The sequence below is a fragment of the Hyla sarda genome, chromosome 9 (genome assembly GCF_029499605.1).
Source record: "Hyla sarda isolate aHylSar1 chromosome 9, aHylSar1.hap1, whole genome shotgun sequence".
NCBI classification, from domain to species: domain Eukaryota; kingdom Metazoa; phylum Chordata; class Amphibia; order Anura; family Hylidae; genus Hyla; species Hyla sarda.
In genome coordinates this window covers 45,683,339-45,710,668 of record NC_079197.1, presented here as the reverse complement: position 1 = coordinate 45,710,668, position 27,330 = coordinate 45,683,339, and the positions used below count along the sequence as shown (strand labels likewise).

Genomic DNA, 27,330 nt, shown 5'->3' with positions numbered 1-27,330 from the left:
ATATATGTGTGTGTGTATATATATGTATGTGTGTATATATATATATATTATAATAATAAAAAAACATTCAGCTACACCCTACTGTTAGCGGAGGGCTGAGCCCCACAGCCGGGGGTCACTGTGTGAGGCTGTAGCCGGATCCCTGTGACCTCCTTTCCCTTCTCTGTGCTGTCAGGTCACGCGCCACTATTTCGTCCGCTATGTGGCGCTGTCGCTCAGAGAAGTGTGGGCGGAGTCACACGTGTGAGGCAAAAGTGTAGCGTTTCATACAACCAATGTGTAGAGCGGGGCGGGCTCCGGGGGTGTGGCCTCCCGGGAGAGTCTTGTCCTGTCCGCTGAGAGGCGGGGTTACGGCTCGGGAGGGTGTGGCTACAGGCGTGGAGGCAGGAGCTGTCCCGTGGCTGCGGCGCCTCCTCTCTGTCCTTGCTCCGGGGAGCTGTTTCATGTGCTCAGCGCCGGAGAGTCATGGTGCCGTAGAGTAGAGCGCAGGAGAGAAGTAGAGGACCGGCCTTCCCTGGTGACTGCCCCGCTGCCCCTTACCAGCATGGCACCCCGGAGTGTGCCCGAGCAGCCTGGAGCGGACCCCTCCCTGTCCCCGGACTCCTCCTCTCTCCCACACTCGGGGTGCAGTTGTCCCAAGAGTTGCGGCAGCTGCCGGCTTTTCCTCGGCTTCTTTGCGCTGTCGCTGTCTTTGCACATTGTCACCATTTGCTGCTATCTGGAGCTGCGCTCGGAGATGCGTCGGGAGATGGGAGCCGGGAAGTTCGCTCGGGGCTCCGGCCCAGGGACCAACGACGAGGAAGGGGACTTCTCCCAGCACCGGAGGACGGCGGTGCGGCTCTCTGACCTGCAGCACCCGGGAGCTGCTGAGCACCGCCAGGTGAGTCCGGACACTGGGTGATGTGTGGCATCCGGTCACCGCAATGACAAGTGCTGCCAGTGCTGGGTGATGTCTCATGGGATATATACTGCTGTGTGTGATGGGATATATATAATGCTGTGTGTGATGGGGGATATATATAATGCTGTGTGTGATGGGGGATATATATAATGCTGTGTGTGATGGGGGATATATATAATGCTGTGTGTGATGGGATATATACTGCTGTGTGTGATGGGATATATATACTGCTATGTGTGATGGGATATATATATACTGCTATGTGTGATGGGATATATATAATGCTATGTGTGATGGGATATATATAATGCTGTGTGTGATGGGGGATATATATAATGCTGTGTGTGATGGGATATATATACTGCTATGTGTGATGGGATATATATACTGCTGTGTGTGATGGGATATATATAATGCTGTGTGTGATGGGATATATATAATGCTGTGTGTGATGGGATATATATAATGCTGTGTGTGATGGGATATATATAATGCTGTGTGTGATGGGATATATATAATGCTGTGTGTGATGGGATATATATAATGCTGTGTGTGATGGGATATATATAATGCTGTGTGTGATGGGATATATATACTGCTGTGTGTGATGGGATATATATACTGCTGTGTGTGATGGGATATATATACTGCTGTGTGTGATGGGATATATATACTGCTGTGTGTGATGGGATATATATACTGCTGTGTGTGATGGGATATATATAATGCTGTGTGTGATGGGGGATATATATAATGCTGTGTGTGATGGGATATATATAATGTTGTGTGTGATGGGATATATATAATGCTGTGTGTGATGGGATATATATAATGCTGTGTGTGATGGGATATATATATATATATATATACTGCTGTGTGTGATGGGATATATATACTGCTGTGTGTGATGGGATATATATATATATATACTGCTGTGTGTGATGGGATATATATACTGCTGTGTGTGATGGGATATATATACTGCTGTGTGTGATGGGATATATATACTGCTGTGTGTGATGGGATATATATACTGCTGTGTGTGATGGGATATATATACTGCTGTGTGTGATGGGATATATATACTGCTGTGTGTGATGGGATATATATACTGCTGTGTGTGATGGGATATATATAATGCTGTGTGTGATGGGATATATATAATGCTGTGTGTGATGGGATATATATAATGCTGTGTGTGATGGGATATATATAATGCTGTGTGTGATGGGATATATATAATGCTGTGTGTGATGGGATGTATACTGCTGTGTGTGATGGGATGTATACTGCTGTGTGTGATGGGATGTATACTGCTGTGTGTGATGGGATGTATACTGCTGTGTGTGATGGGATATGTATACTGCTGTGTGTGATGGGATATGTATACTGCTGTGTGTGATGGGATATGTATACTGCTGTGTGTGATGGGATATGTATACTGCTGTGTGTGATGGGATATGTATACTGCTGTGTGTGATGGGATATGTATACTGCTGTGTGTGATGGGATATGTATACTGCTGTGTGTGATGGGATATGTATACTGCTGTGTGTGATGGGATATGTATACTGCTGTGTGTGATGGGATATGTATACTGCTGTGTGTGATGGGATATGTATACTGCTGTGTGTGATGGGATATGTATACTGCTGTGTGTGATGGGATATGTATACTGCTGTGTGTGATGGGATATGTATACTGCTGTGTGTGATGGGATATGTATACTGCTGTGTGTGATGGGATATAGATACTGCTGTGTGTGATGGGATATAGATACTGCTGTGTGTGATGGGATATAGATACTGCTGTGTGTGATGGGATATAGATACTGCTGTGTGTGATGGGATATAGATACTGCTGTGTGTGATGGGATATAGATACTGCTGTGTGTGATGGGATATAGATACTGCTGTGTGTGATGGGATATATAGATACTGCTGTGTGTGATGGGATATATAGATACTGCTGTGTGTGATGGGATATATAGATACTGCTGTGTGTGATGGGATATATAGATACTGCTGTGTGTGATGGGATATATAGATACTGCTGTGTGTGATGGGATATATAGATACTGCTGTGTGTGATGGGATATATAGATACTGCTGTGTGTGATGGGATATATAGATACTGCTGTGTGTGATGGGATATATAGATACTGCTGTGTGTGATGGGATATATAGATACTGCTGTGTGTGATGGGATATATATATACTGCTGTGTGTGATGGGATATATATATACTGCTGTGTGTGATGGGATATATATATACTGCTGTGTGTGATGGGATATATATATACTGCTGTGTGTGATGGGATATATACTGCTGTGTGTGATGGGATATATACTGCTGTGTGTGATGGGATATATACTGCTGTGTGTGATGGGATATATACTGCTGTGTGTGATGGGATATAGATACTGCTGTGTGTGATGGGATATAGATACTGCTGTGTGTGATGGGATATAGATACTGCTGTGTGTGATGGGATATAGATACTGCTGTGTGTGATGGGATATAGATACTGCTGTGTGTGATGGGATATAGATACTGCTGTGTGTGATGGGATATAGATACTGCTGTGTGTGATGGGATATAGATACTGCTGTGTGTGATGGGATATAGATACTGCTGTGTGTGATGGGATATAGATACTGCTGTGTGTGATGGGATATAGATACTGCTGTGTGTGATGGGATATAGATACTGCTGTGTGTGATGGGATATAGATACTGCTGTGTGTGATGGGATATAGATACTGCTGTGTGTGATGGGATATAGATACTGCTGTGTGTGATGGGATATAGATACTGCTGTGTGTGATGGGATATAGATACTGCTGTGTGTGATGGGATATAGATACTGCTGTGTGTGATGGGATGGATACTGCTGTGTGTGATGGGATGTATATATATACTGCTGTGTGTGATGGGATGTATATATACTGCTGTGTGTGTGATGGGATATGTATACTGCTGTGTGTGTGATGGGATATGTATACTGCTGTGTGTGTGATGGGATATGTATACTGCTGTGTGTGTGATGGGATATGTATACTGCTGTGTGTGTGATGGGATATGTATACTGCTGTGTGTGTGATGGGATATGTATACTGCTGTGTGTGTGATGGGATATGTATACTGCTGTGTGTGTGATGGGATATGTATACTGCTGTGTGTGTGATGGGATATGTATACTGCTGTGTGTGTGATGGGATATGTATACTGCTGTGTGTGTGATGGGATATGTATACTGCTGTGTGTGTGATGGGATATGTATACTGCTGTGTGTGTGATGGGATATGTATACTGCTGTGTGTGTGATGGGATATGTATACTGCTGTGTGTGTGATGGGATATGTATACTGCTGTGTGTGTGATGGGATATGTATACTGCTGTGTGTGTGATGGGATATATATATATACTGCTGTGTGTGTGATGGGATATATATATATACTGCTGTGTGTGTGATGGGATATATATATATACTGCTGTGTGTGTGATGGGATATATATATATACTGCTGTGTGTGTGATAGGGATGTAAGAAAAAATCGATTCTCGCGATAATCGCGATTTTTCATTTGCCGATACAGAATCGATTCAAAATATTTTTGAATCGATTCTTTTAGGGATGTGGAATTTTTAATAAAACGCACTTTTCTTACCTGCCAACGAGCCCGCGGAGCTCCGGTACAGGTGTTCGGTCCCCGGGCTGTATTCTTCTTACTTCCTGTTAGTCCGGCACGTCACATGGAGCTTCAGCCTATCACCAGCGGAGGCGGGACATCACTGCGGCTGGTGATAGGCTGAAGCTCCATGTGACGTGCCGGACTAACAGGAAGTAAGAAGAATACAGCCCGGGGACCGAACACCTGTACCGGAGCTCCGGGGGCTCGTTGGCAGGTAAGATAAAGTGCGTTTTATTTTATTTTGCAGCCCGGACGGGATAACATAAAAAAAAGTGTGCTCCGGAGTACTAGATCGCCGCTGTCAAAGCTGACAGCGGCGTCTATTGGGATCTATGAATGCTCCCAGGTGGGCGATATATCGCGATGTATCGTCACCTAGACGGTATCGCGATATATCGCGATATATCGAATCGCCACACTGGTATCGCGATTCGAATCGAATCGCCAAATTCTTGGCGATTCACACCCCTAGTGTGTGATGGGATATATATATACTGCTGTGTGTGTGATGGGATATATATATACTGCTGTGTGTGTGATGGGATATATATATACTGCTGTGTGTGTGATGGGATATATATATACTGCTGTGTGTGTGATGGGATATATATATATACTGCTGTGTGTGTGATGGGATATATATATATACTGCTGTGTGTGTGATGGGATATATATATACTGCTGTGTGTGTGATGGGATATATATATACTGCTGTGTGTGTGATGGGATATATATATACTGCTGTGTGTGTGATGGGATAGATACTGCTGTGTGTGTGATGGGATATAGATACTGCTGTGTGTGAGGGGATATGGATACTGCTGTGTGTGAGGGGATATGGATACTACTGTGTGTGTGAGGGGATATGGATACTGCTGTGTGTGTGACGGGATATGGATACTGCTGTGTGTGTGACGGGATATGGATACTGCTGTGTGTGTGACGGGATATGGATACTGCTGTGTGTGTGACGGGATAGATATAGATACTGCTGTGTGTGTGACGGGATATATATATATACTGCTGTGTGTGTGACGGGATAGATATAGATACTGCTGTGTGTGTGACGGGATAGATATACTGCTGTGTGTGATTGTGGTGCTACAAAGTGTTATCTCTGCTACTATGTGGGATGGAGTCTCTGCTACTATGTGGGTTATCCTCTAATGTGTTATGGGCTATCCACTGTTGTGTGTGATGAAATCTCCACTATGTTATGTGTAATGGGATCAGTCCTTAAAATTGGCCACTGCTCTGAACGGATTTTGTGTGTGATGTGTTGTGATGGTATATCTATTACTATGTTGTGTGTGATGGAATCTCCTCTGTTGTATGTTTGTGATGTTCTCTGTGTGGTGTCTGTCATGGGATCTCCTGTGGTGTGACAGCTGTGCAGCACATCTGGCTGTGGTGACTTAAGTCAAAGTGATGGCTCATCCGGGTATCCCAAGTGATACTTGCCTGCTCTCTCCCCTTCTTAGATTTCACCATTATAGACTATGTCTTGTCTTTTTTCAACCTTACAAACTATGGGGCAGATGTATCAAAACCTGCCCAGAGGAAAAGTTGCTGAGTTGCCCATAGCAACCAATCAGATGGCTTCTTTCATTTTTAAAAAGGCCTCTGAAAAATGAAAGAAGCGATCTGATTGGTTGCTACCAGCAACTTTTCCTCTGGACAGGTTTTGATAAATCTCCCCCTATGTTACTATGTGTAGTACCAGGGTGGTATATGTGTAGTGTTAGTACAATAGATGTGTAGTACCACGGTGGTATATGTGTAGTGTTAGTACAGTAGATGTGTAGTACCACCGTGGTATTTGTGTAGTGTTAGTACAGTAGATGTGTAGTACCACGGTGGTATTTGTGCAGTGTTAGTACAGTAGATGTGTAGTACCAGGGTGGTATATGTGTAGTGTTAGTACAATAAATGTGTAGTACCACGGTGGTATATGTGTAGTGTTAGTACAGTAGATGTGTAGTACCACGGTGGTATTTGTGTAGTGTTAGTACAATAGATGTGTAGTAACAGGGTGGTATTTGTGCAGTGTTAGTACAGTAGATGTGTAGTACCACGGTGGTATTTGTGTAGTGTTAGTACAATAGATGTGTAGTAACAGGGTGGTATTTGTGCAGTGTTAGTACAGTAGATGTGTAGTACCACGGTGGTATTTGTGCAGTGTTAGTATCATAGATGTGTAGTACCATGGTGGTATTTGTGTAGTGTTAGTACAGTAGATGTGTAGTACCAGGGTGGCATTTGTGTAGTGTTAGTACAGTAGATGTGTAGTACCAGGGTGGTATATGTGTAGTGTTAGTACAGTAGATGTGTAGTACCAGGGTGGTATTTGTGTAGTGTTAGTACAGTAGATGTGTAATACCACGGTGGTATTTGTGTAGTGTTAGTACAGTAGATGTGTAGTACCAGGGTGGTATTTGTGTAGTGTTAGTATCATAGATGTGTAGTACCAGGGTGGTATTTGTGCAGTGTTAGTACAATAGATAGCAAACAGAAGGAGTGCAGTGGCCGGCACTTCAAAAGGAGCACAGGTGTAGCTAGATACATGCGGACCAAGCTGACAGAGTGGGAACCAAATACGGGACCTGCAGCGGTGCTGACACTGATAGAGTGTGGCAAATATGCCTGGAGGAACAAGGATTGTTGCACTCACCGGTCCAGGATAAAGCTTCTTTAATGAAGAGTAGTCAGCGGGTGTATGGATCAGCCACGGAGACGTCGCCCATGGAGATGCTCCCACTTTGCTGATCCGTATACCACTGACTAGTCTTTAATAAAGAAGTTTTATCCTGGACCGGTGAGTGCGACATTATTTGTTCCTCCACGCAGGATTAGTACAATAGATGTGTGGTACCAGGGTGGTATATGTGTTGTGTTAGTACAATAGATGTGTAGTACCAGGGTGGTATTTGTGCAGTGTTTGTACAGTCGATGTGTAGCACCACGGTGGTATATGTGTTGTGTTAGTACAATAGATGTGTAGTACCACGGTGGTATTTGTGCAGTGTTAGTACAGTAGATGTGTAGTACCACGGTGGTATATGTGTTGTGTTAGTACAATAGATGTGTAGTACCAGGGTGGTATTTGTGCAGTGTTAGTACAATATATGTATAGTACCAGGGTGGTATATGTGTTGTGTTAGTACAATAGATGTGTGGTACCAGGGTGGTATTTGTGCAGTGTTAGTACAATAGATGTGTAGTACCAGGGTGGTATTTGTGTAGTGTTAGTATCATAGATGTGTAGTACCAGGGTGGTATATGTGTAGTGTTAGTACAATAGATGTGTAGTACCAGGGTGGTATATGTGTAGTGTTAGTACAATAGATGTGTAGTACCAGGGTGGTATTTGTGTAGTGTTAGTATCAAAGAGGTATTGTACCAGGGTGGTATATGTGTTGTGTTAGTACAGTAGATGTATAGTACCAGGGTGGTATTTGTGTAGTTTTAGTATCATAGATGTGTAGTACCAGGCTGGTATTTGTGTAGTTTTAGTATCATAGATGTGTAGTACCAGGCTGGTATTTGTGTTGTGTTAGTATCATAGATGTGTAGTACCAGGGTGGTATTTGTGTAGTTTTAGTATCATAGATGTGTAGTACCAGGCTGGTATTTGTGTAGTTTTAGTATCATAGATGTGTAGTACTAGGCTGGTATTTGTGTAGTGTTAGTATCATAGATGTGTAGTACCAGGGTGGTATTTGTGTAGTGTTAGTATCATAGATGTGTAGTACCAGGGTGGTATTTGTGTAGTGTTAGTATCATAGATGTGTAGTACCAGGGTGGTATTTGTGTAGTGTTAGTATCATAGATGTGTAGTACCAGGGTGGTATTTGTGTAGTGTTAGTATCATAGATGTGTAGTACCAGGGTGGTATTTGTGTAGTGTTAGTATCATAGATGTGTAGTACCAGGGTGGTATTTGTGTAGTGTTAGTATCATAGATGTGTAGTACCAGGGTGGTATTTGTGTAGTTTTAGTATCATAGATGTGTAGTACCAGGGTGGCATTTGTGTAGTGTTAGTATCATAGATGTGTAGTACCAGGGTGGTATTTGTGTAGTGTTAGTATCATAGAGGTATAGTACCAGGGGAGTGTATCTGTAGATTTGGAACAATTTTTATTCCTGACTCTGTGGTACTCGAGAAGTGACTCTTCCTCCCATCTTCCCCCATACATACCTGGGATAGAGAGGGCATATTCTGGTGGCAGCTTATGCTCAGTAAAAACAAAAAGATCGGGTGATGAACGTTACCATGCCCAATTCTTCTTTTTTTCCCCGTGCACACTTAAAGGCTGTACCAGGTTCTGATGACATTTTCCCACCTTAGCCATTGGATATACTGTGGTCTTGTGAGGTCTTTGTCAGCATTAGAATGTTGTGGTATTTTCCGCAGTTGTCGCTGACATGGCAATTCACTTAGGGTAAAAAAAAAAATATATATATATATATATATATATATATATATATATATAATATGGATGGGGAGATTTGCAGCAACAACGCAACTTAAGCCTAGTGCTGGGTGGTATGACCAAAAATGTATATCATGGTATTTTTCTAAATTATGGCGGTTTCACAGTATTTAACGGTATTTTTCTTTATTAAATTTTTTAAAAAGGGAAAAAGGGGGTGATTCTGACTTTTATTAGTGCAAGGGTTAAGTGATCTTTATTAACTTTTTTTTTTTTGCAATGTTATAGCCCCCACAGTGCATACACTGATATTTTACATTGAGCATTGTCATCCCATAGGATAACATTGATCAATGATTCTGCCGCTTGACTGCTCATGCCTGGATCTCAGGCACAGAGCAGTCATTCGGCGATCGGACACGTAGGAGGAAGGTAGGGGACCCTCCCCGTGTCCTCCAGCTGTCCAGGACGCTGCAGCGGTCCCGAACAGCCCACTGAGCTAAACGGCACTGATTAGCTTTCCCTTTAGACGCAGCGACCAACTTTGAACGCCGCGTCTAAAGGGTTCATAGTACGTGGCACCACAATTGGTGCCGCACTATTAGCCACGGGTCCTTGGCCCTGCATTATAGGAAGGGAGTGAGCGGAGGGTGTACAGGTACGCCCTCTGTCCCCAACAGGGTATGCACTCACCGGTATTGCGGTATATGAAAAATTCCATATTCCATACCACCCAGCACTACTTAATCCATTAATATTGGGGGAAGGAGCCATATGTACTTATCACAACCTTTCCTAATATTTTGAGTACCGTATATACTCGAGTATAAGCCGACCCGAGTATAAGCCGAGACCCCTAATTTCAACCCAAAATCCCAGGAAAAGTTATTGACTCGAGTATAAGCCTAGGGTGGGAAATACCTCATCCCCCCCCATGTAATCATCCAGACCTGTCATTAACATCCTCATCATCATCCCCTTGTCATCATCCCACACATCCCCCTTAATCATCCCCTTATCATCCCACACATCCCCCCTTCATCATCCCCTTATCATCCCACACATCCCCCCCTTCATCATCCCCTTATCATCCCACACATCCCCCCTTCATCATCCCCTTATAATCCCGCACATCCCCCCTTCATCATCCCCTTATCATCCCGCACATCCCCCCTTCATCATCCCCTTGTAATCATCCCACACCCCCCCTTCATCATCCCCTTATCATCCCACACATCCCCCCTTCATCATCCCCTTGTAATCATCCCACACCCCCCCTTCATCATCCCCACCCCCCTTCATCATCCTCTTCTCATCATTCGCCCTCAGTGGTCTTCAACCTGCGGACCTCCAGAGGTTTCAAAACTACAACTCCCAGCAAGCCCGGGCAGCCATCGGCTGTCCGGGCTTGCTGGGAGTTGTAGTTTTGAAATCTCCGGAGGTCCGCAGGTTGAAGACCACTGCGGCCTTCAACATCATCCAGCCCCCTCTCACCCCCTTTAGTTCTGAGTACTCACCTCCGCTCGGCGCTGGTCAGGTCCTGCAGGGCTGTCCGGTGAGGAGGTGGTCCGGGCTGCTATCTTCACCGGGGGCGCCTCTTCTCCGCGCTTCCGGCCCGGAATAGATGCGGTGCCTTGACAATGACGCAGAAGTACGTTGGCAATGAACGCACCTCTGCGTCGTTGTCACGGCAACGTGACTATTCTGAGGCCGGGCCCGAGGCGCTTAGAAGAGGCCTCCCCGGTGAAGATAGCAGCCCGGAACCACTATCCCACCGGACCACCTCCTCACCGGACAGTCCTGCAGCACCGGACCAGCGCCGAGCGGAGGTGAGTATTCAGAACTAAAGGGGGTGAGAGGGGGCTGGATGATGTTGAAGGCCGCAGTGGTCTTCAACCTGCGGGCCTCCGGAGGTTTCAAAACTACAACTCCCAGCAAGCCCGGACAGCCGATGGCTGCCCGGGCTTGCTGGGAGATGTAGTTTTGAAACCTCTGGAAGTCCGCAGGTTGAAGACCACTGCGGGTGGGGGAGTTCACTCGAGTATAAGCCGAGGGGGGTGTTTTCAGCACGAAAAATCGTGCTGAAAAACTCGGCTTATACTCGAGTATATACGGTATTTTGCATGAGACTCTTCTCTGGGTAGTTGTTGTGAGGTGAATTGATGGCTGTATTAGGGTTTCCCTCAAGTCTGCCAGCTTCACTCTTTTAATCTCTGTTTCTGGATAAGAAAATAGTAACATTTGTCTCCATTTCACCAGTTATTTGCTGTGGGAAAAAGTGAGAGAACAATGAATGTTATAGAGAAAAAAAAAGCCACTATTATACATGGATTATATTAACAGGCTTGGTCCGCGTATATATCCCATATACCAGCATCAGACAATCCGTTTCCTATCCTCAGCCATAACTTATGTTGCCTTCCTGTTTCTACTTACATTCCAGCATGTCGGTTCTCGTAATCATGTAATAGATCTGGATGGGATGACTTTTATTATGTATAGATTGCATATAACTCCTAAAATTGGACATTACTCAAGCGGCACATTAGAAGTTAGCTGTGGCATTGATTTGAATGTGGAGGCTGTATCCTCTGTCAGCCATTATTTCTGTGCTGGCCAAGGAGTTGATTATACTGTACTATGTATGCCCTTACATGCTATGTCCAATATGTAGTATTTTCACTGACTTAAAAAGCACCTGTCACATTGTAAATGTCACCGCTGTCATTTTCCCTTTAAAAAGTTGGTAAATATTACAGAATTGCTTTACGAAAAATAAAAATGTTACTTTCAGTTATTAAAGGGGTATTCCAGGAAAAAACTTTATTTTTTATTTTTTTGTATATCAACTGGCTCCAGAAAGTTAAACAGATACCGTATGTAAATTTATTTCTATTAAAAAAAATCTTAATCCTTTCAATAATTATCAGCTGCTGAAGTTGAGTTGTTGTTTTCTGTCTGGCAACAGTGCTCTCTGCTGACATCTCTGCTTGTCTCGGGAACTGCACAGAGTAGAAGAGGTTTGCTATGGGGATTTGCTTCTAAACTGGGCGGTTCCCCAGACACGTGTCATCAGAGAGCACTTAGACAGAAAAGAACAACTTGACTTCAGCAGCTTATAAGTACTGAAAGGATTAAGATTTTTTAATATAAGTAATTTACAAATCTGTTTAACTTTCTGGAGCCAGTTGATATATATATAAAAAAAAAAAGTTTTTTTCCTGGATAACCCCTTTTAACAACTGTTTTAGGCTACCTAACACCTATACCTACTAAGGCCAAGGTTGTATTCCGCCATGCGACACCTTTAGCACCAATATATCACACTTTAAATTGTTATGCAAAGAAGCAGCGAAAGTTCATCTTCTCCACTTGTTAGCAATGCCTCTCGGGCCGCTTGTAACCTCTTCTACCACTTTGATTGGCAGCCACTAGGCTGTATTGACCTCTGCCTCTTACATAATAATCTGTGCAAGCACTGTTTATCAATGAGGCAATACATGCACAGTAGGGTTGACTTCTCCCAATTCTGGCCTTGCACACTTTGTCAGTAGAACAGCTTAAAAGGGTATTTCAGAGGAAGAAAAGGGTTTTTAAATCCACTGGTACCATAAATTATGCAGATTAGTAAATTACTTCTATTTATAAATCTTAAAACTTCCAGTACTTATCAGCTGCTGTATACTACAGAGGAAGTTGTGTAGTTCTTCTGATTCTGCAGATTCAGGAAGCCCTATACAGCCATGGCCTCGGTTTACGTATCAAAAACCTGCAGGCAGGTCTTCTTTAATATTGTGGGAACCTCCAGAGGGACCTTTTGTTTATTTAATCAGGTCTGATCACACTGACAGTTGTCTTTTATTGTTTTTGGTATGTTGCCCACTACAGTGTTATCCTTTAACCTGTAGCATGCCCTATCATGTTGTTTGTTGCATTGTTTTTCACAAGCACATAAAAAACTAAATGTTTAATTTGAAGCCATTCAGAAATCTTTTCATATGAGAAAAAGCCATAAAACTCCATATACATCATTATAGCAGTTTGTTTTTTATTTTCATTGTTTCTGTCAATGTCACTGTAAAAATGACAGCAGCAACATACAGTTGCAAGAAAAATGGAATTATATGGATTTCTGCACAAATTGGTCATAAAATGTGATCTGATCTTCCTCTAAGTCACAACAATAGACAATCACAGTCTGCTTAAACTAATAAAACACAAATAATTAAATCTTAATTATTATTGAACACTTCATGTAAACATTCACAGTGCAGGTGGAAAAAGTATGTGAACCCCTAGACTAATGACCTCTCCAAGAGCTAATTGGAGTGAGAGGTCATCCATCTGGAGTCCAATCAATGAGATGAGATTGGAGGTGTTGGTTAAGGGTATTTTCACACTACCGAATTCCGCGGCGGAATTCCGTTCGTGGAATTCGGCAGTGTGAACTTAACATTAGTGTGAATGGGTCTCCACGAGACCCGTTCACACTGCGGAATTTCAGCGGCGGACAATTCCTCCATTGAAATTGTTCCACGCAAAGAAAGAACATGTTCATTCTTTGTGCGGAAGTCCGCGAACACTGCATAGCCGTCAATGGTGATGGCGCAGTGCCGCACGGTCCTTACGCCGGCTCCCAGTCTGAATCTCCACTCGCTGAATTCACTCTGTAGTGTGAACATACCCTAAAGCTGCCCTGCCCTATAAATAACACCCACCAGTTCTGGGTTTGCTTTTCACAAGAAGCATTGCCTGATGTGAATGATGCCTCACACAAAAGAGCTCTCAGAATACCTACGATTAAGAACTGTTGACCGCATAAAGCTGGAAAGGGTTATAAAAGTATCTCTAAAAGCCTTGCTGTTCATCAGTCCATGATAAGACAAATTGTCTATAAATGAAAAAAAGTTCAGCACTGCTGCTACTCTACCTAGGAGTGGCAGTCCTGTAAAGATGACTGCAAGAGCACAGTGCAGTATTCTGTAGACAGATGAAACCAAAGTTGAGTTGTTAGGAAGAAACACACAACACTATGTGTGGAGAAAAAGAGGCACAGCACACCAACACCAAAACCTCATCCTAACTGTGAAGTATTGTGGTGTTGGGCATCATGGTTTGGTGCTGCTTTCCTGTGTCAGGGCCTTGACTATCATAGAAGGGAAAAATGAATTCCCAAGTTTATTAAGACATTTTGCAGGAGAACTTAAATCTATCTGTCTACCAGCTGAAGCTCAACAGAAGATGGGTGTTGCACCAGGACAATGACCCAAAGCATAGAAGTAAATAAACGGAATGGCTTAAACAGAAGAAAATACGCCTTCTGGATTGGCCCAGTAAGAGTCCTGACCTCAATCCGATTGAGATGCTGTGGCATGACCTCAAGAAAGCGATTCACACCAGACATCCCAAGAATATTGCTGAAATGAAACTGTTCTGTAAAGAGGAATGGTCAAGAATTACTCCTGACCATTGTGCACTTCTGATCTGCAACTACAGGAAACGTTTGGTTGAAGTTATTGCTGCCAAAGGATGTTCAACCAGTTATTAAATCCAAGGGTTCACATTCTTTTTCTACCTGCACTGTGAATGCTTACATGGTGTGTTCACTAAAAACATGGTAAGATTTAATTCTTTGTGTGTTATTCGTTTAAGCAGACTGTGATTGTCTATTGTTGTGACTTAGATGAAGATCAGATCACATTTTATGACCAATTTGTGCAGAAATCCATATAATTCCAAAGGGTTCACATACTTTTTCTTGCAACTGTATATCTCTATGTAAAAGAAAATCTATAAGGTTGTGGCTGCCATTTTTGCACAAACATGGACAAACATACTCCCTGAGGAAGCTTGTTGCGAAACAACGTTGTAGGGGTGGCGTTCTGGCTTAGGGTAAGATGTCCGCTGTATGCTCTTGTGATGTGAGATGGGTGATTTATACTTGAGTCAGATTTTCCAGGATTCCGGCGATTGTTGAACATTTGTGTATGTCTTATCCCGGTTCCTGGGACTCTCTATCCTTTTATCCGCTTATCACTCTCATAATTGTATACTTTACTCATTGTCTTACTCCATGGTGCGGTCATAAAAACTTTTTTCTCTGGGCATTGTGCAATACTGGATTTACATCTATACAGCCATTCTGAGTGTATATGTTTAAATATGTTGGTATGTCATTGCTAGTATATTTTTGTACAGCCTATACCCTTTACATGTATATACACCCGGATGGGGGTTCATTTATTCTCTCCCATTTTTTATTGATGTGTTATAGCCCAGTTTTGTCTCTTCCCCTTATCCAGACGCCTCAGTAGTCTGTCCATTGTCGTTCCTTTTAATTCTGTTTTTAACTAGTCATCACTAATAAAGATTATATATACTTTTTCACTACTTTGTGTCTCTGTGCAATTCTCTTGGGTATTATTTGTTTTTCTCTGTATGCCAGAGACAAGGTTGGACCATAGGTCAGTATTTTGCGCCCTTCTTTTTTGGTTATTATGGACAACAGGATGTAACATTTCTGAAATAGCTTCTCGGGAGGAGAGGATCAGTTGAAGGAGACAGTATATTGGCTGTGTGCCTTGTCAGTACCCTAGAGAAGGACACCTATAAAAAGAAAGAGAGACAAAGCAATTATGTAGTCTGCAAAACCTCCAGCTGCTTATTTGTTTTTATGATTTTAATTATATAGTAAAATGTTATTTTGACTTTCAATCTTACGCCTCGGGACCTTTAAGGCACCCCTGACTATAGTGGACTGGTGACTGTAGGTGAAAAGATCTTCCCGAGATTGTAGAACTGGTGACTTATGGAGTCGCTCAGGGTAAACATCTTTTCTTGGCTCTATATATTTAGAATGACTGATATCTAAAGGGGTACTCCGGCCCTAAGACATCTTATCCCCAATCCAAAGGATAGGGGGTAAGTCTGATTGCAGGGGTCGCGCCGCTGGGGACCCCCACAATCTCTCATGCAGCACCCACCTGTCTCACCAGTCTTAGAGATAGCAGCAGGGAGGAAAAAGAGGATGAACAGGCTGTCCTATAGGATGGAAACCACACAAAAAGCATTTGTGCAGGGAAAGATCACATGGCTGAGTATAAGCATGAGAGAAAGCCACAGCACATGTCTCACATCCAGAATGTATTACTGTGAGGACATACCCATATGAGAATTGGAAACTAGAAGCGGGCTGCAAACTGCATATAATAGGGTATGATTCCCCCACAGGATATCACAGGACACCTTCAGAGGTCTTGTAGGGTCAATGCTCTGTCGGGTCAGTGTTAGGGTGACACAAGGAGGTATACAATATGAGGCAGCTGACTTATAGTTATGGCTGATTGGTGAAAATACTTGTGTTCTCTGTTGTGCGGTGACGTCTCATTATGATGACATCACATACCAGTTGCACAGTCTATACATTTTCAACTAGTGTACCTCCAGCTGTTGCAAAACTACAACTTCCAGCATTCCTGGAGCTGTAGTTTGACCACTCAGGGTCTGTAGTATGTAAAAAAGCACACAAAACTTCCTTGGGAGCGGTCTCAAATTTCTCACCACCAACACACCTCAATACCAATGGAAACAATTGTAAGATAGACTTTTACTTGGTGAGTGTTTTTTTTTTTTTTTTTTGCAAACCACTCACCCTTTTCAAATGCATCCTCATCCGCTTCAGTCCTATTCGGCAGGCTCCAAAACCGCCCAAGGGAATATGGAAAAATAAAAAATACAAAACTTTGAGACCGGACGATTCCCACTTCACAAATACAGTTAGAAGACTTCTCAGCACTTACTTCACTGAGAGGGGTACAAACGTCAGTTACCCCCCCCCCCCCCCGGTTACGATCACACCCTATCGGTCCAGCTAAGACGCTAGAGAGAGTGTGATGGTGCAAGGGTTAAAGCCGCCAGACCTCTGGGTATCCACTACTAGTCCCAGCAAGTCACCAATTAACCCTTAGATAAACGTGTTTCCACCAGAGCTGCCTTCAGAAAGGTGAGCTCATATATTTAGAGATCAAAGACTAGAGCTGATTAATTAAACATTTAATCTGATAAAAGGTATCACAGTGCTATGTATGTATATATATATATATATATATATATATATATATATATATATATATATACACAAATGACATACAGTTACAAAAATATGAAAGTTTAGCAAGGCAAGGCAAGTTCAGAAAACAAAACATGAAGTTCTTACAGCATGATGGTATAGCTTTGGGCACAGCCTTGAACACCCTGAGTCTAGCATTGTTAAGTATTTTATATATCTGCCTTTTTGGAGGGAAACTCCATTCCCCCCTCTCCTCTGATCCCACCAGGGGGGCATCTCTGTTCCTGGCCCTCTTATCTGGTTGATTATATGATGGGACTAGGGTGCATGACTTCAAAGGAGATACTAAACAGTCAAACCCCCAATTGACTGCAATACACAAAAACACAGTCTGAATGACCCTCACCCCCAGGTCTTAGCTTATACACAGATGTATGTTTCTATAATCAGGCCTTGGGCCTGACACCCCCCTTGATTCCTGACAGCCTTACTATAAGCCTCCTACGGTCTCCTCCACGCTCTGACTGCGCCGTGATCTTTTATCGGTGCCATGATTGTTTTGATTGGACTTTTTGATCACTTTTTATACATTTTTTAGGGTATACCAAGTGACCAAAAATACGCAATTTTGGACTTTGGAATTTTTTTACGTGTACGCCATTGACCGTGCGGTTTAATTAACATTATATTTTTATAATTCGGACATTTTCGCACGCGGCGATATTCCCTAAGTTTATTTTTATTATGTGTATATATTTTTATATGGAATTTGGGAAAAGGGGGGTGATTTAAGCTTTTAATAAGGAAGGGGTTAATGTGTGTGTGTGTGTGTTTAAACTTTTTTTTTTTTTTTGGTTATACACTTTTAGTCCCCTTAGGGGACTTTTAGGAGGAATCATTTGAATCCTCATACAGATCAATGTGGTTCCATACAACCACATTGATCTGTGTTCTCTGCACTCAATTGATAAAGCCTTGTCCTGTCAGGCTTTATCATTCACAGCGCAGCAGCCGACACAGGAGCAGAGGTAAGCCCTCCGGCTACAACCCACTGGACCAGCAGGGAGCAGTTTAAGGTACGGTTTGACAGCAGCGATCTAAAGGGTTAATAGTCGGCCGCGGTGATTGCAGCATGTCGGCTATTAACGACGACCCTCAGCTACAAGAATCAGCTGGGGGTTGGGCGTTATGATGCGGGCTTGAGTCGGGAGCCCTCGCCATACCCGGTTAACGGCACAAGGATGTGTATACACGTCCTTTGTCGTTAAACAGTTAATCCTCTTGTGCCATTATTCCCCCCTCCCTCTGAACGCCTTTTGCCATTATCCCTACCCCCCCTCCATCTTAATCCCCTTGTGCCGTTTGCCGATATGGCAAAAGGGGATCAGGGGAGGGGGGAATAATGGCACAAGGGGATAAAGATGAAGGGGGGGAATAATGGCACAAGAGGATTAAGATGGAGGGGGGATGAAGGTAGGGATAAGGGCAAAAGGGGATCAGAGGGAGGGGGGGGGAAGTAATGGCACAAGGTGATATAGATGGAGGGGGGAATAATGGCACAAGGGGATTAAAATGGAGGGGGGGGGGGGATAATCACTACCTCCCCCTCCATCTTAATCCCCATGTGCCATATTTCCCCCCTCCCTCTGATCCCCTTTTGCCATTATCTCCCCCCCCCCCCCCTCCATCTTAATGCCCATGTGCCATTATTTCTCTCTCGTCCTCCTGCGCTGTGCGGCACCTCCGCGCAATGCCAGGGGACGTCACACATCTGCCTGGCAACCACACAGCTCCCGTAAAGTAGCCGCGGCTGGAGCTGCGGCCGCGGTACTTTAGAGAGCTGCCACAACCATTCCCCGCTCTGCGCTGACAAATACTGGCCAATGCATGGCTGGTATTTGTCAGCGCATTGCGTACACCCACACAACCGGTGGCGTACCCCTAGGGGTACGGGTACCACCAGTTGAGAACCCCTGCCATAGAGAGTTACACCTCCACTAGTTACAACAACTCCAAATTTGCAGAGAATAATGGTCTGCGCAGTGTTTGCAGCCATGAAAAGGGAGAACTCGCTGTATACCTCTTTATAATCATATAACAGTCAGCGGGAGGTTATTATGAAAATGATGGGTTTGTTTTTGTTTTCTCCAGCAGTTCTTATAACTTCTCTCTAGTAAATAAATATGTGGATGATGGAAATATTGTTTAAAATGTGTTTTAGGTATTTACAAGGTGTTTTTCTTTTTGAAGTAACTAGTGTGGTATTTTAACAATTGACCACATAATCCAAGTTAGGGAATTTCATGATTTTTAGGGTACTTTTGCCATGGTAATACATGCCAGATTTTGGCTTTGTGTGTATTTCGGAGATTTACCTTTGGACAGTTTGGGGACTTGCAGTTTGAGCTGTCATTTATTTGCCCAAGGTTTGTCATTCAGTGGTTCTTATCTTTGTCTTTTCTCTGCGGAACTAGTCGATGAAATATATTGCATGTGAACTGGGTTGTGTGGCATGCATAGGGTTGTCAGATTTAATATGGTCTACACTGAGAAGCTTTTTGACTCTGATGCGTGAACAGGACCTTGCACAAATAGCTCCCGTTATACGGTGAACAATACGGGATTTAATGCAGTCCAGGCTGGACTAAACAAAGATGCTGGGTCACCATGGCAACTAGTATACCATCCCTGTCAAGTGGGTTTTGCTTCTGTATAATTTGGCTGTACTCACTAACAGCATCCATCTCCCGGCAGAGAAAGTGTATAGAGAGTGTCATATAATGATGGAGCGGTGTGCTTTTCCTGTATCGCTGTCTTAGCAGTAGTCCAGCCATGACTACTGATAGGAGAGGGTGGGTTCAGGGATTCCTGGAGTAACTACTTTGAATGGGGTCAGTTTCATAGTGACATGTCCCCTTTTGTATTGTTCAGTGTGTGCATTCTAATACCCATCCTGTCTGTCTTGTCTCCTTTAAACTAAAAAACAGATAAACATTGGGGCGTGATCCTAGTGTGATATCCTTTTAATATTCAAATATAGTGAAATTAAATCAGTTCCGCTCACCAAAGTTGGTTATGCTATGGGTCAGCAGCCCTGGAGCTCCCGGTTTCCTCTGTATCCCGGCTGTAGACAATAAAGTTTACAGTGTGAGAAAAATCTCCAGTCCTGGCGCTTCTCCAAAAAGTGTTAGATTTATTAGTAGTCCAGTAAAACATGTAGCATTCAACGCGTTTTGGGCTCTTACTGAGCCCTTTCTCAAGATGTGCATATAACAATTGGTACTGTTACAATCTTAAATACTTTGTATTGGTACCGGGGCGGAGCTCGAGCCCTGGAAAAACAGTACACCCAAGCTTGGGGCTTTGTCCTAGGTTTACTAATATGGTGCAACAGCACACTTATAGATCCACAGACCCAATGTTTGCTATTTAATACAGTAATATAAGAGGCAAAACATACATAAAAGGAAAGAAACAACTTATTTATAATGGTAATAGGGACCAAAGCTTCAGTGCGTGATGTGCATAGATGAACATGGTAAGAGAGACACTGGTAAGTTTTGTCATCGCCAGCATGAAACTTACTAAAATGGGCTTAGAAAATAGTATAAAGCAATACTGTTTGTATGTTAATCGTTGAATTGGTTACATTACCCAGTGAGTTTGATAATAGAGTTAATTGCATCACCCAGTGCCTTTACAATAACTCAATAAGATGATCAAATAGAATGACTGACATATGCATAATGGGAATGCAACAGAAACCGGGTTACAATGATATAGCTCATGACAAATTAGAAAACAGTAATATATGCTAAAAACATTGCATAAAAGATTGCATAAAAACATGTAGAAAGTAGCAGAGGTTAGAAAAACACCGGGATGTGTAGGCGCAAACCGCAAATATGTATGAAAATATTGTATTGGTACTTCATTATTCAGCCAACATCAAACATGTTTCGAGACAAGTCTCTTTCTCAATGGCAAAGCCATTGTGTCATTGAGAGACTCTTGTCTCGAAACGCGTTTGTGGTTGGCTGAATAAAGAAGTACCTGTACAATACTAGAATTGTATTGTCATACATATATGCGGTTTGCGCCTACACATCCAGGTATTTTTCTAAGCCCTGCTACTTTCTACATTGACCTTGATCAGCTTGGATTCTCCAGGACCTGATTCCTGGGTGGCTGCACTGCAAATTACATCTAAGGCGATACAAAGTGGTTATGTCTCTTTACACAACCCGGAGAGGTGAGCTTAAACTCTCGCCATCTTGCTATATATTATCTATCCTCTTATATTTGTTTGGATTTATTGTCCCATGGGCGGCTCTGCCCTTTTTTTTTTTTTTTTTTTTTTTTACTATTAGTGAGATAAAAACATATATAGCAGCCGAACAGGGCTGATAAAGTTAATATTAGTGCAGTGAGACAAGAACATAAACCAGTTGGAGTGGGTGACATAGTTTTAAATGCTCAATAAATTATTTTAATAGATTAATATATCCCAAAGTATTAAAATAGTGGTACTGTCATAAATATAATCGTTAATTCCTTTTACTGGACTACTAATAAATCTAACACTTTTTGGTGAAGCGCCAGGACTGGAGATTTTTCTTACACATCAAACTCTTGTCTCCTATAACTGTGCCCCTCGGAACAAACTTTCATGACCTGGTTATCACTAAATCTCTCAACCTTCTGGCTCTCATAAGAATGGCTTCCACCACCTGACACTGCTTTCCTTGGTGCTCTTACTTATGGTGGTTTTCATTTCTCCCATACCCCTAGACTTGAAAACGGGCATGGCGAATGAGTTGGTGAACTTCTCTCCCATCAAAGCACGTTCCAGAACATTCTTCCGAAACCCTTATGCCCCTCTTTCAAGGTCCACGGCATCTGACTCTTCCGGCCGTTTCCCTCAGAGTTGCAGTTGTTTATCGCTCCCCCTCCTCGACAGCTTTCTGATCACCTGGCTTCCTCATTTCTTATTTACTGAAATACCTACTCACCATGGGTGATTTTATCACTTTTCTCAATTTGTCTTGATCTTTGAAGGGATACTCCAGCATTTTTCAGTATGACCACAGTGCTCTCAGCTGCCAAAACAGGTTTGCCTTGGAAATTTACTCCTGTGGTCAGACTGGAAAGAACTACACAACTCCCTCTGGAGCATACAGCAGCTAAGTACTGGAACGATAAAGATTAAAAAAAAATTAATTTACAATTTAAATTTAAATTGTACAAATCTGTATACATTTCTCTCACTAGTGGATTTTAAAATGTTTCTTTCCTCCTGTGCTTACACATCTTATCCCCTCAGCCCCCGTAGCGTGTAATCAGCCCCCGAAACATCTCCCCCCCCCCCCCTCAGTCCCCCAAACACACCGCCAACACTAATTCAATTTTTCCGAGAAAAGGTAAAAAAATAAAATAATTGTTCCTCAATTTTTCAGTTAGGCTGCAGCTATTGCTGTATTTGGTGATTGGAACCCACCCAAGGTCTCCATGATTGTCAGGGCATCTCTTAGAAGTGCAGCCTTGGGCTTTGGACATTTAACAGCATATTTCCATGTAGAAGAAAGGTATTAAATATTAAAAGGATTTCTTTGTAGTAAAAGGCATTGTATGCATCAGACAGCCCTTCAGGAATTTTGTCATTATAAATGGAATATGTGTGGGCCAGGTTAGAATTGTCACAAGGCCTTTGCCCATTTCCCAACATTCCTTTGTGTTAGATGTTTGTTGTAAGACATACAACTTTATAATAATAATTCTCTCTTGGATATCGCCCACGTTCTGCTTATACACAAATCCAGAGCCAGACATTGGTATTAATAAATCTGCCTCTGCGTGTACCAATACTTTCTTAAGCGCACAGCATCTACAGATGTTATGTTTAAAGTATTTTGTCTGTTGTTGTTTGGCGTTGAGTAATTTTCTGAAATTGGTAACAGTTCTTGATGGTTTAGAAGTTAAATATGGTGAGGTTATGCAGGAGCAAGTATGAATGCCTAGTGTTCAGTCAAATATTTGTTATATAACTTGCACAGCAACAGCTAGTAAATACAAGTCTACATTACAAAATACCTCCAGCCCTACCATTCTGATACACAATGGGAGCTATAAATTAAAGTGGATCTGTCATGGTGAACTTGACGTCCTATCGGCATCCTATTGAGCAGGAGGAGTAGGATTTTGTAGGTGAGGGTTCAGTATCGCCGAATGACACAAGTTAAAGGGGTACTCCCGTGGAAAACTTTTTATTTTGTTTTTTAAATCAACTGGTGCCAGAAAATTTAACAGAATTGTAAATTACTTCTATTAAAAAATCTTAATCCTTCCAATACATTTTATGGGCTGTATACTACAGAGGAAATGCTTTTCTTTTTGGATTTCTCTGATGTCGCGACCACCGTGCTCTCTGCTGACCTCTGCTGTCCATTTTAGGAACTGTCCAGAGCAGCATATGTTTGTTATGGGGATTTTCTCCTGCTCTGGACAGTTCCAAAAATGGTCAGCAGAGAAATCCAAAAAGAAAAGCATTTCTTCTGTAGTATATAACCCCTAAAAAATACTGGAAGGATTAAGATTTTTTTAATAGAAGTAATTTACAAATCTGTTTAACTTTCTGGGACCAGTTGATTTAAAAAATATATATATATTTTCCATGGGAGTACCCCTTTATTAAATGTGCATCACATTCACTAATTTTGCAGAAGTTTTTCAATTGATTTGGAAAAGCGACCTCTATCAATGTATCAGGTGTTGCCCTTAACAACCAATCACAGCTCAGCGCAACTGTAATGAGTTTCTGCCCCATAAATTAATCATAGACAAATAATTGCAATTCAGGAATACCTTTTGCTGCCTTCTATGGTCAGCAACAGTTGGACAGGCATGCCCAGGAGTTTGCAATGTTGTGAGGCCGCCACGCCTATGCCCTATACATAAGCACTGGGACCGCTGTATGATCGACTCACAGGCCCTTACTACATGTGCCCTTAATCACATCTTCATGCGCGGTGAGTTCTAGTCGCACGCAAGATGATGTGATGGAGGGCACATGCGCTGAGGACCTGTGCATCAATCACAAAGCGGTCCCAGCGCTGATGTAATGGGGCCAGGCTTATTCAACTGTTGCTGACTGCAGAATAAAGTATTTTTCAGACTGATCAAGACTGCTGGAAAGCAGCAAGAGGCATGCCTACCGTAATTTGCAATTGTAATAACTTTCTCATACTGGGGTAAGTTTATGGGGTTAAACATTCATGACAGTTGTTATCCAAACACAGTTGTTTACCATACTCTTGTAAAATGAAAGCAGTGATTGATTGTTTTCTATAGGATTGTGACATATGAAAAGTAAAATAAAACACAATATTGACACTTTAAATGGTCACTCTCAGATCCAAAAAACGTTATATGTTGTTACTGACCAAAATTAAAGACCTGGGCCCTCTTAGCTTTAAAAGAGCGGTCCGCCACCGTTAGCTAAAGCCCACCTTCCGCTGATCAGTCCCGTAGTACTGTACAGCATTTTTTTTTGTCGTGAAGTCGCTTTTTCGGGGATTAAAACGTCTTTTTATTTATTAATTTTTTGCACCTATAGGCGGTCCGTGCCACCAGTAGCAGGCCTGTGCTGTGTGGATGGACCGTACCTGTGTATGCGGCCTGCCCACCGCTGATAAGGTAAATACCTATTTTGGTGCAGGTTTTTTTGCGCTAGAAGTCTTAATTGTATTTTATATTTTTTTAAGTTTCTTTTTCTTTTTTCTTTTTTTTTTTAGTTTAGTTTTATTTTATATTTTTATATTTTTGTTCTTAATGCGGGTTAGGGTAGGAAAGTCTCGCACCACATGCAGCACACACACCAATTAAGTTTTTCCCGCATATATATACACTTCTACCCCCCCCCCCCCCCATTAGAGTAGGGAAATGGCCCGCAGGGTGTTTTCAGCGGAGGAGGCATATGCCTTACTTGCCTCAGACTCTGAAAGCGCCACTGAGGACGAGGAATACCTTACCTTCCTTATTTCCTCGTCCTCCACATCATCTTCTGATGATGAGCCACCATGGCGGTGGAGACGCCACCATGAGAGACTGCAAACCTCCTCTGCTCCTGACCCCGTGCCCCATGCTAGTAGGAGTTCACCTGGCGCTCATACTAGTCAAGCCCCACAGCCAAGTTCACTGGTGCCCCGTACCAGCAAACTTGACTGGACTCAACCAACGGACCACATGCCTGTGATTCCTGAGTTTTTTGGCGACTCAGGAATCAAGATTGACATCGTCGGGTTCACTGAAATTGACTTTTTCAGTTTTTTTTTTCTTTCAGTAACGACTTTGTCAATCTGATGGTTGACCAGACAAACCTGTATGCCCAACAGTTCTTCGCTGCAAACCAAGGCTCACTTTTAGCTAGACCCCAATGAGTGGTACCCAGTCAATGCAGCCGAAATGAGGACCTTTTGGGGCCTCGTGCTGCATATGGGTGTAGTAGTAAAAAAAAAAAAAAATTGTGTCAGGCAATACTGGAGTGAGGACCTCCTCTACCAGACCCCGCTCTACAGTATGGCCATGGCATGTCCCTGGTTCGAGGCCATTCGGAAACGTTTGCATTATTCTGATAATGCAGCATGTCCATCCGTCCCCTGAAGTCATCCCGCGTATGACCGCCTGTATAAAATCGGGCCAGCCATCAATCACCTGGGGGTCAAATTTTGGGAGGCCTATGTCCCGGGGCGGGAGGTCGCTATTGATGAGTCTCTCATCAGCTTTAAGGGGAGACTCAGCTTCCGGCAATACATCCTAACCAAGCGAGCGCGGTATGGGGTGAAGATGTATAAACTTTCTGAGAGTACCTCAGGGTACACTTGCAAGTTTATGGTGTATGAGCGATGAGATTCCCATATTGAACCCCCAGAATGTCCCCTCCACTCTGGGTGTTAGCGGGAAAAATGTTTGGGGCCTTTTGCACCCATTGCTAGATAAAGGTTTCCACCTTAACGTGGATAACTTTTATACTAGTATCCCTCTTTTCTTATCCCTCGCCACCAGATCCATGGTCCATGTCATTTTGAATACTTTGAGGGGTGTGGTTTCTATAATGGGGTCATTTTTGGGGTATTTCTCACAGAAAGGCCCCTCAAATCCACTACATACTTGTACTTAACTGGTCCCAGAAAAATTCTGATTTTGACATTTTTGTGAAAATTTTGAAAATTGTTGCTATACTTTGAAGCACTCTAATATCTTCAAAAAGTAAAAACATGCCAACTTTCTAATACCAACATAAAGTAGACATTAGGGATCGACAGAGTATCGGTTTGGACGATATTATCGGCCGATTTTCACGATTTTGGACGTTATCGATATCGGCAATTACCTTGCCGATAATCTGTTAATGCCCCGCACTGCCCCCCCCCCCCCCCATCGCACCGCACTGCCCCATTATCCTATAATTTTAAAAGTGGTAATTTAAGTATTTATTATACTTAATGTATTTGTATTTGTGTATTATTTTATCTTCTCATCAATAATCTTAATAGGTCACAAGGGGCCCTGTGACCTGCCAGTTATAGCAAGTTTATATAATAATAAACAACCTTTTATTCTAACTTTTGTTTTGTTTAACCATTTGTTTTTGGTTTTTAAGTCCAATTGACCTTAGAGCGCCAATACTTTGGTTTATTTTATTCATTTTGTTGTGACACCTTGGGGTATTGGTGTCCGATTGGCTAGCTCGGTCTATAGATGATCATTAAATGGACACTGTCAGTTACAAAAACTAATGATATGTTGTAAAGCATGCAAAACCAATAGGTTTTGCATTTGCTTTTATTCAAAATTTTTCAGTATTTCATACTGAAAAAGCCAGTCAAACTGCCTCCCCCCCACCCCCCTGCCTGCTTGGACACATACTAGTCCTGCTGTGTCCATGTGTCATGGACCCACTTCCTTGATTGACAGCTGTGAGTGCAGGGCTCACAGCTGGAGGAAAAATCCTCCCACTGTCATCTTGTGTCCCACTACGGTCAGTGAGGACAAGCTGGGAGTTGTAGTTTTGCTAATGCTAGGGGAGATGTGAGCAGACAGCATACTGAGGGAGGGGCGGAGACCTGCACAGTGAGGCCACCCCCCCCCCCTTTGAGAGGAATTCAGACTAGTGAGCTAAATTAAAAGTGTAATAAAAAAAATATTTAGATTAGATGTACATGTTCAGGATTAGGTA

At 42.7% G+C, this 27,330-nt stretch overlaps 1 protein-coding gene across 1 annotated transcript in view; it reads left to right on the top strand.

Annotated features, from left to right (window-relative positions):
• The first annotated feature begins 375 nt into the window (after positions 1 to 375).
• Positions 376 to 27,330, top strand: part of EDA (ectodysplasin A) — a 146,200-nt gene continuing 119,245 nt past the window's right edge. Inside the window, exon 1 of the mRNA XM_056540135.1 lies at positions 376 to 880. Within this exon, the coding sequence (XP_056396110.1) occupies positions 545 to 880 (336 nt within the window). The 5' untranslated portion in view covers positions 376 to 544. The remainder of the gene's footprint in view (positions 881 to 27,330) is intronic.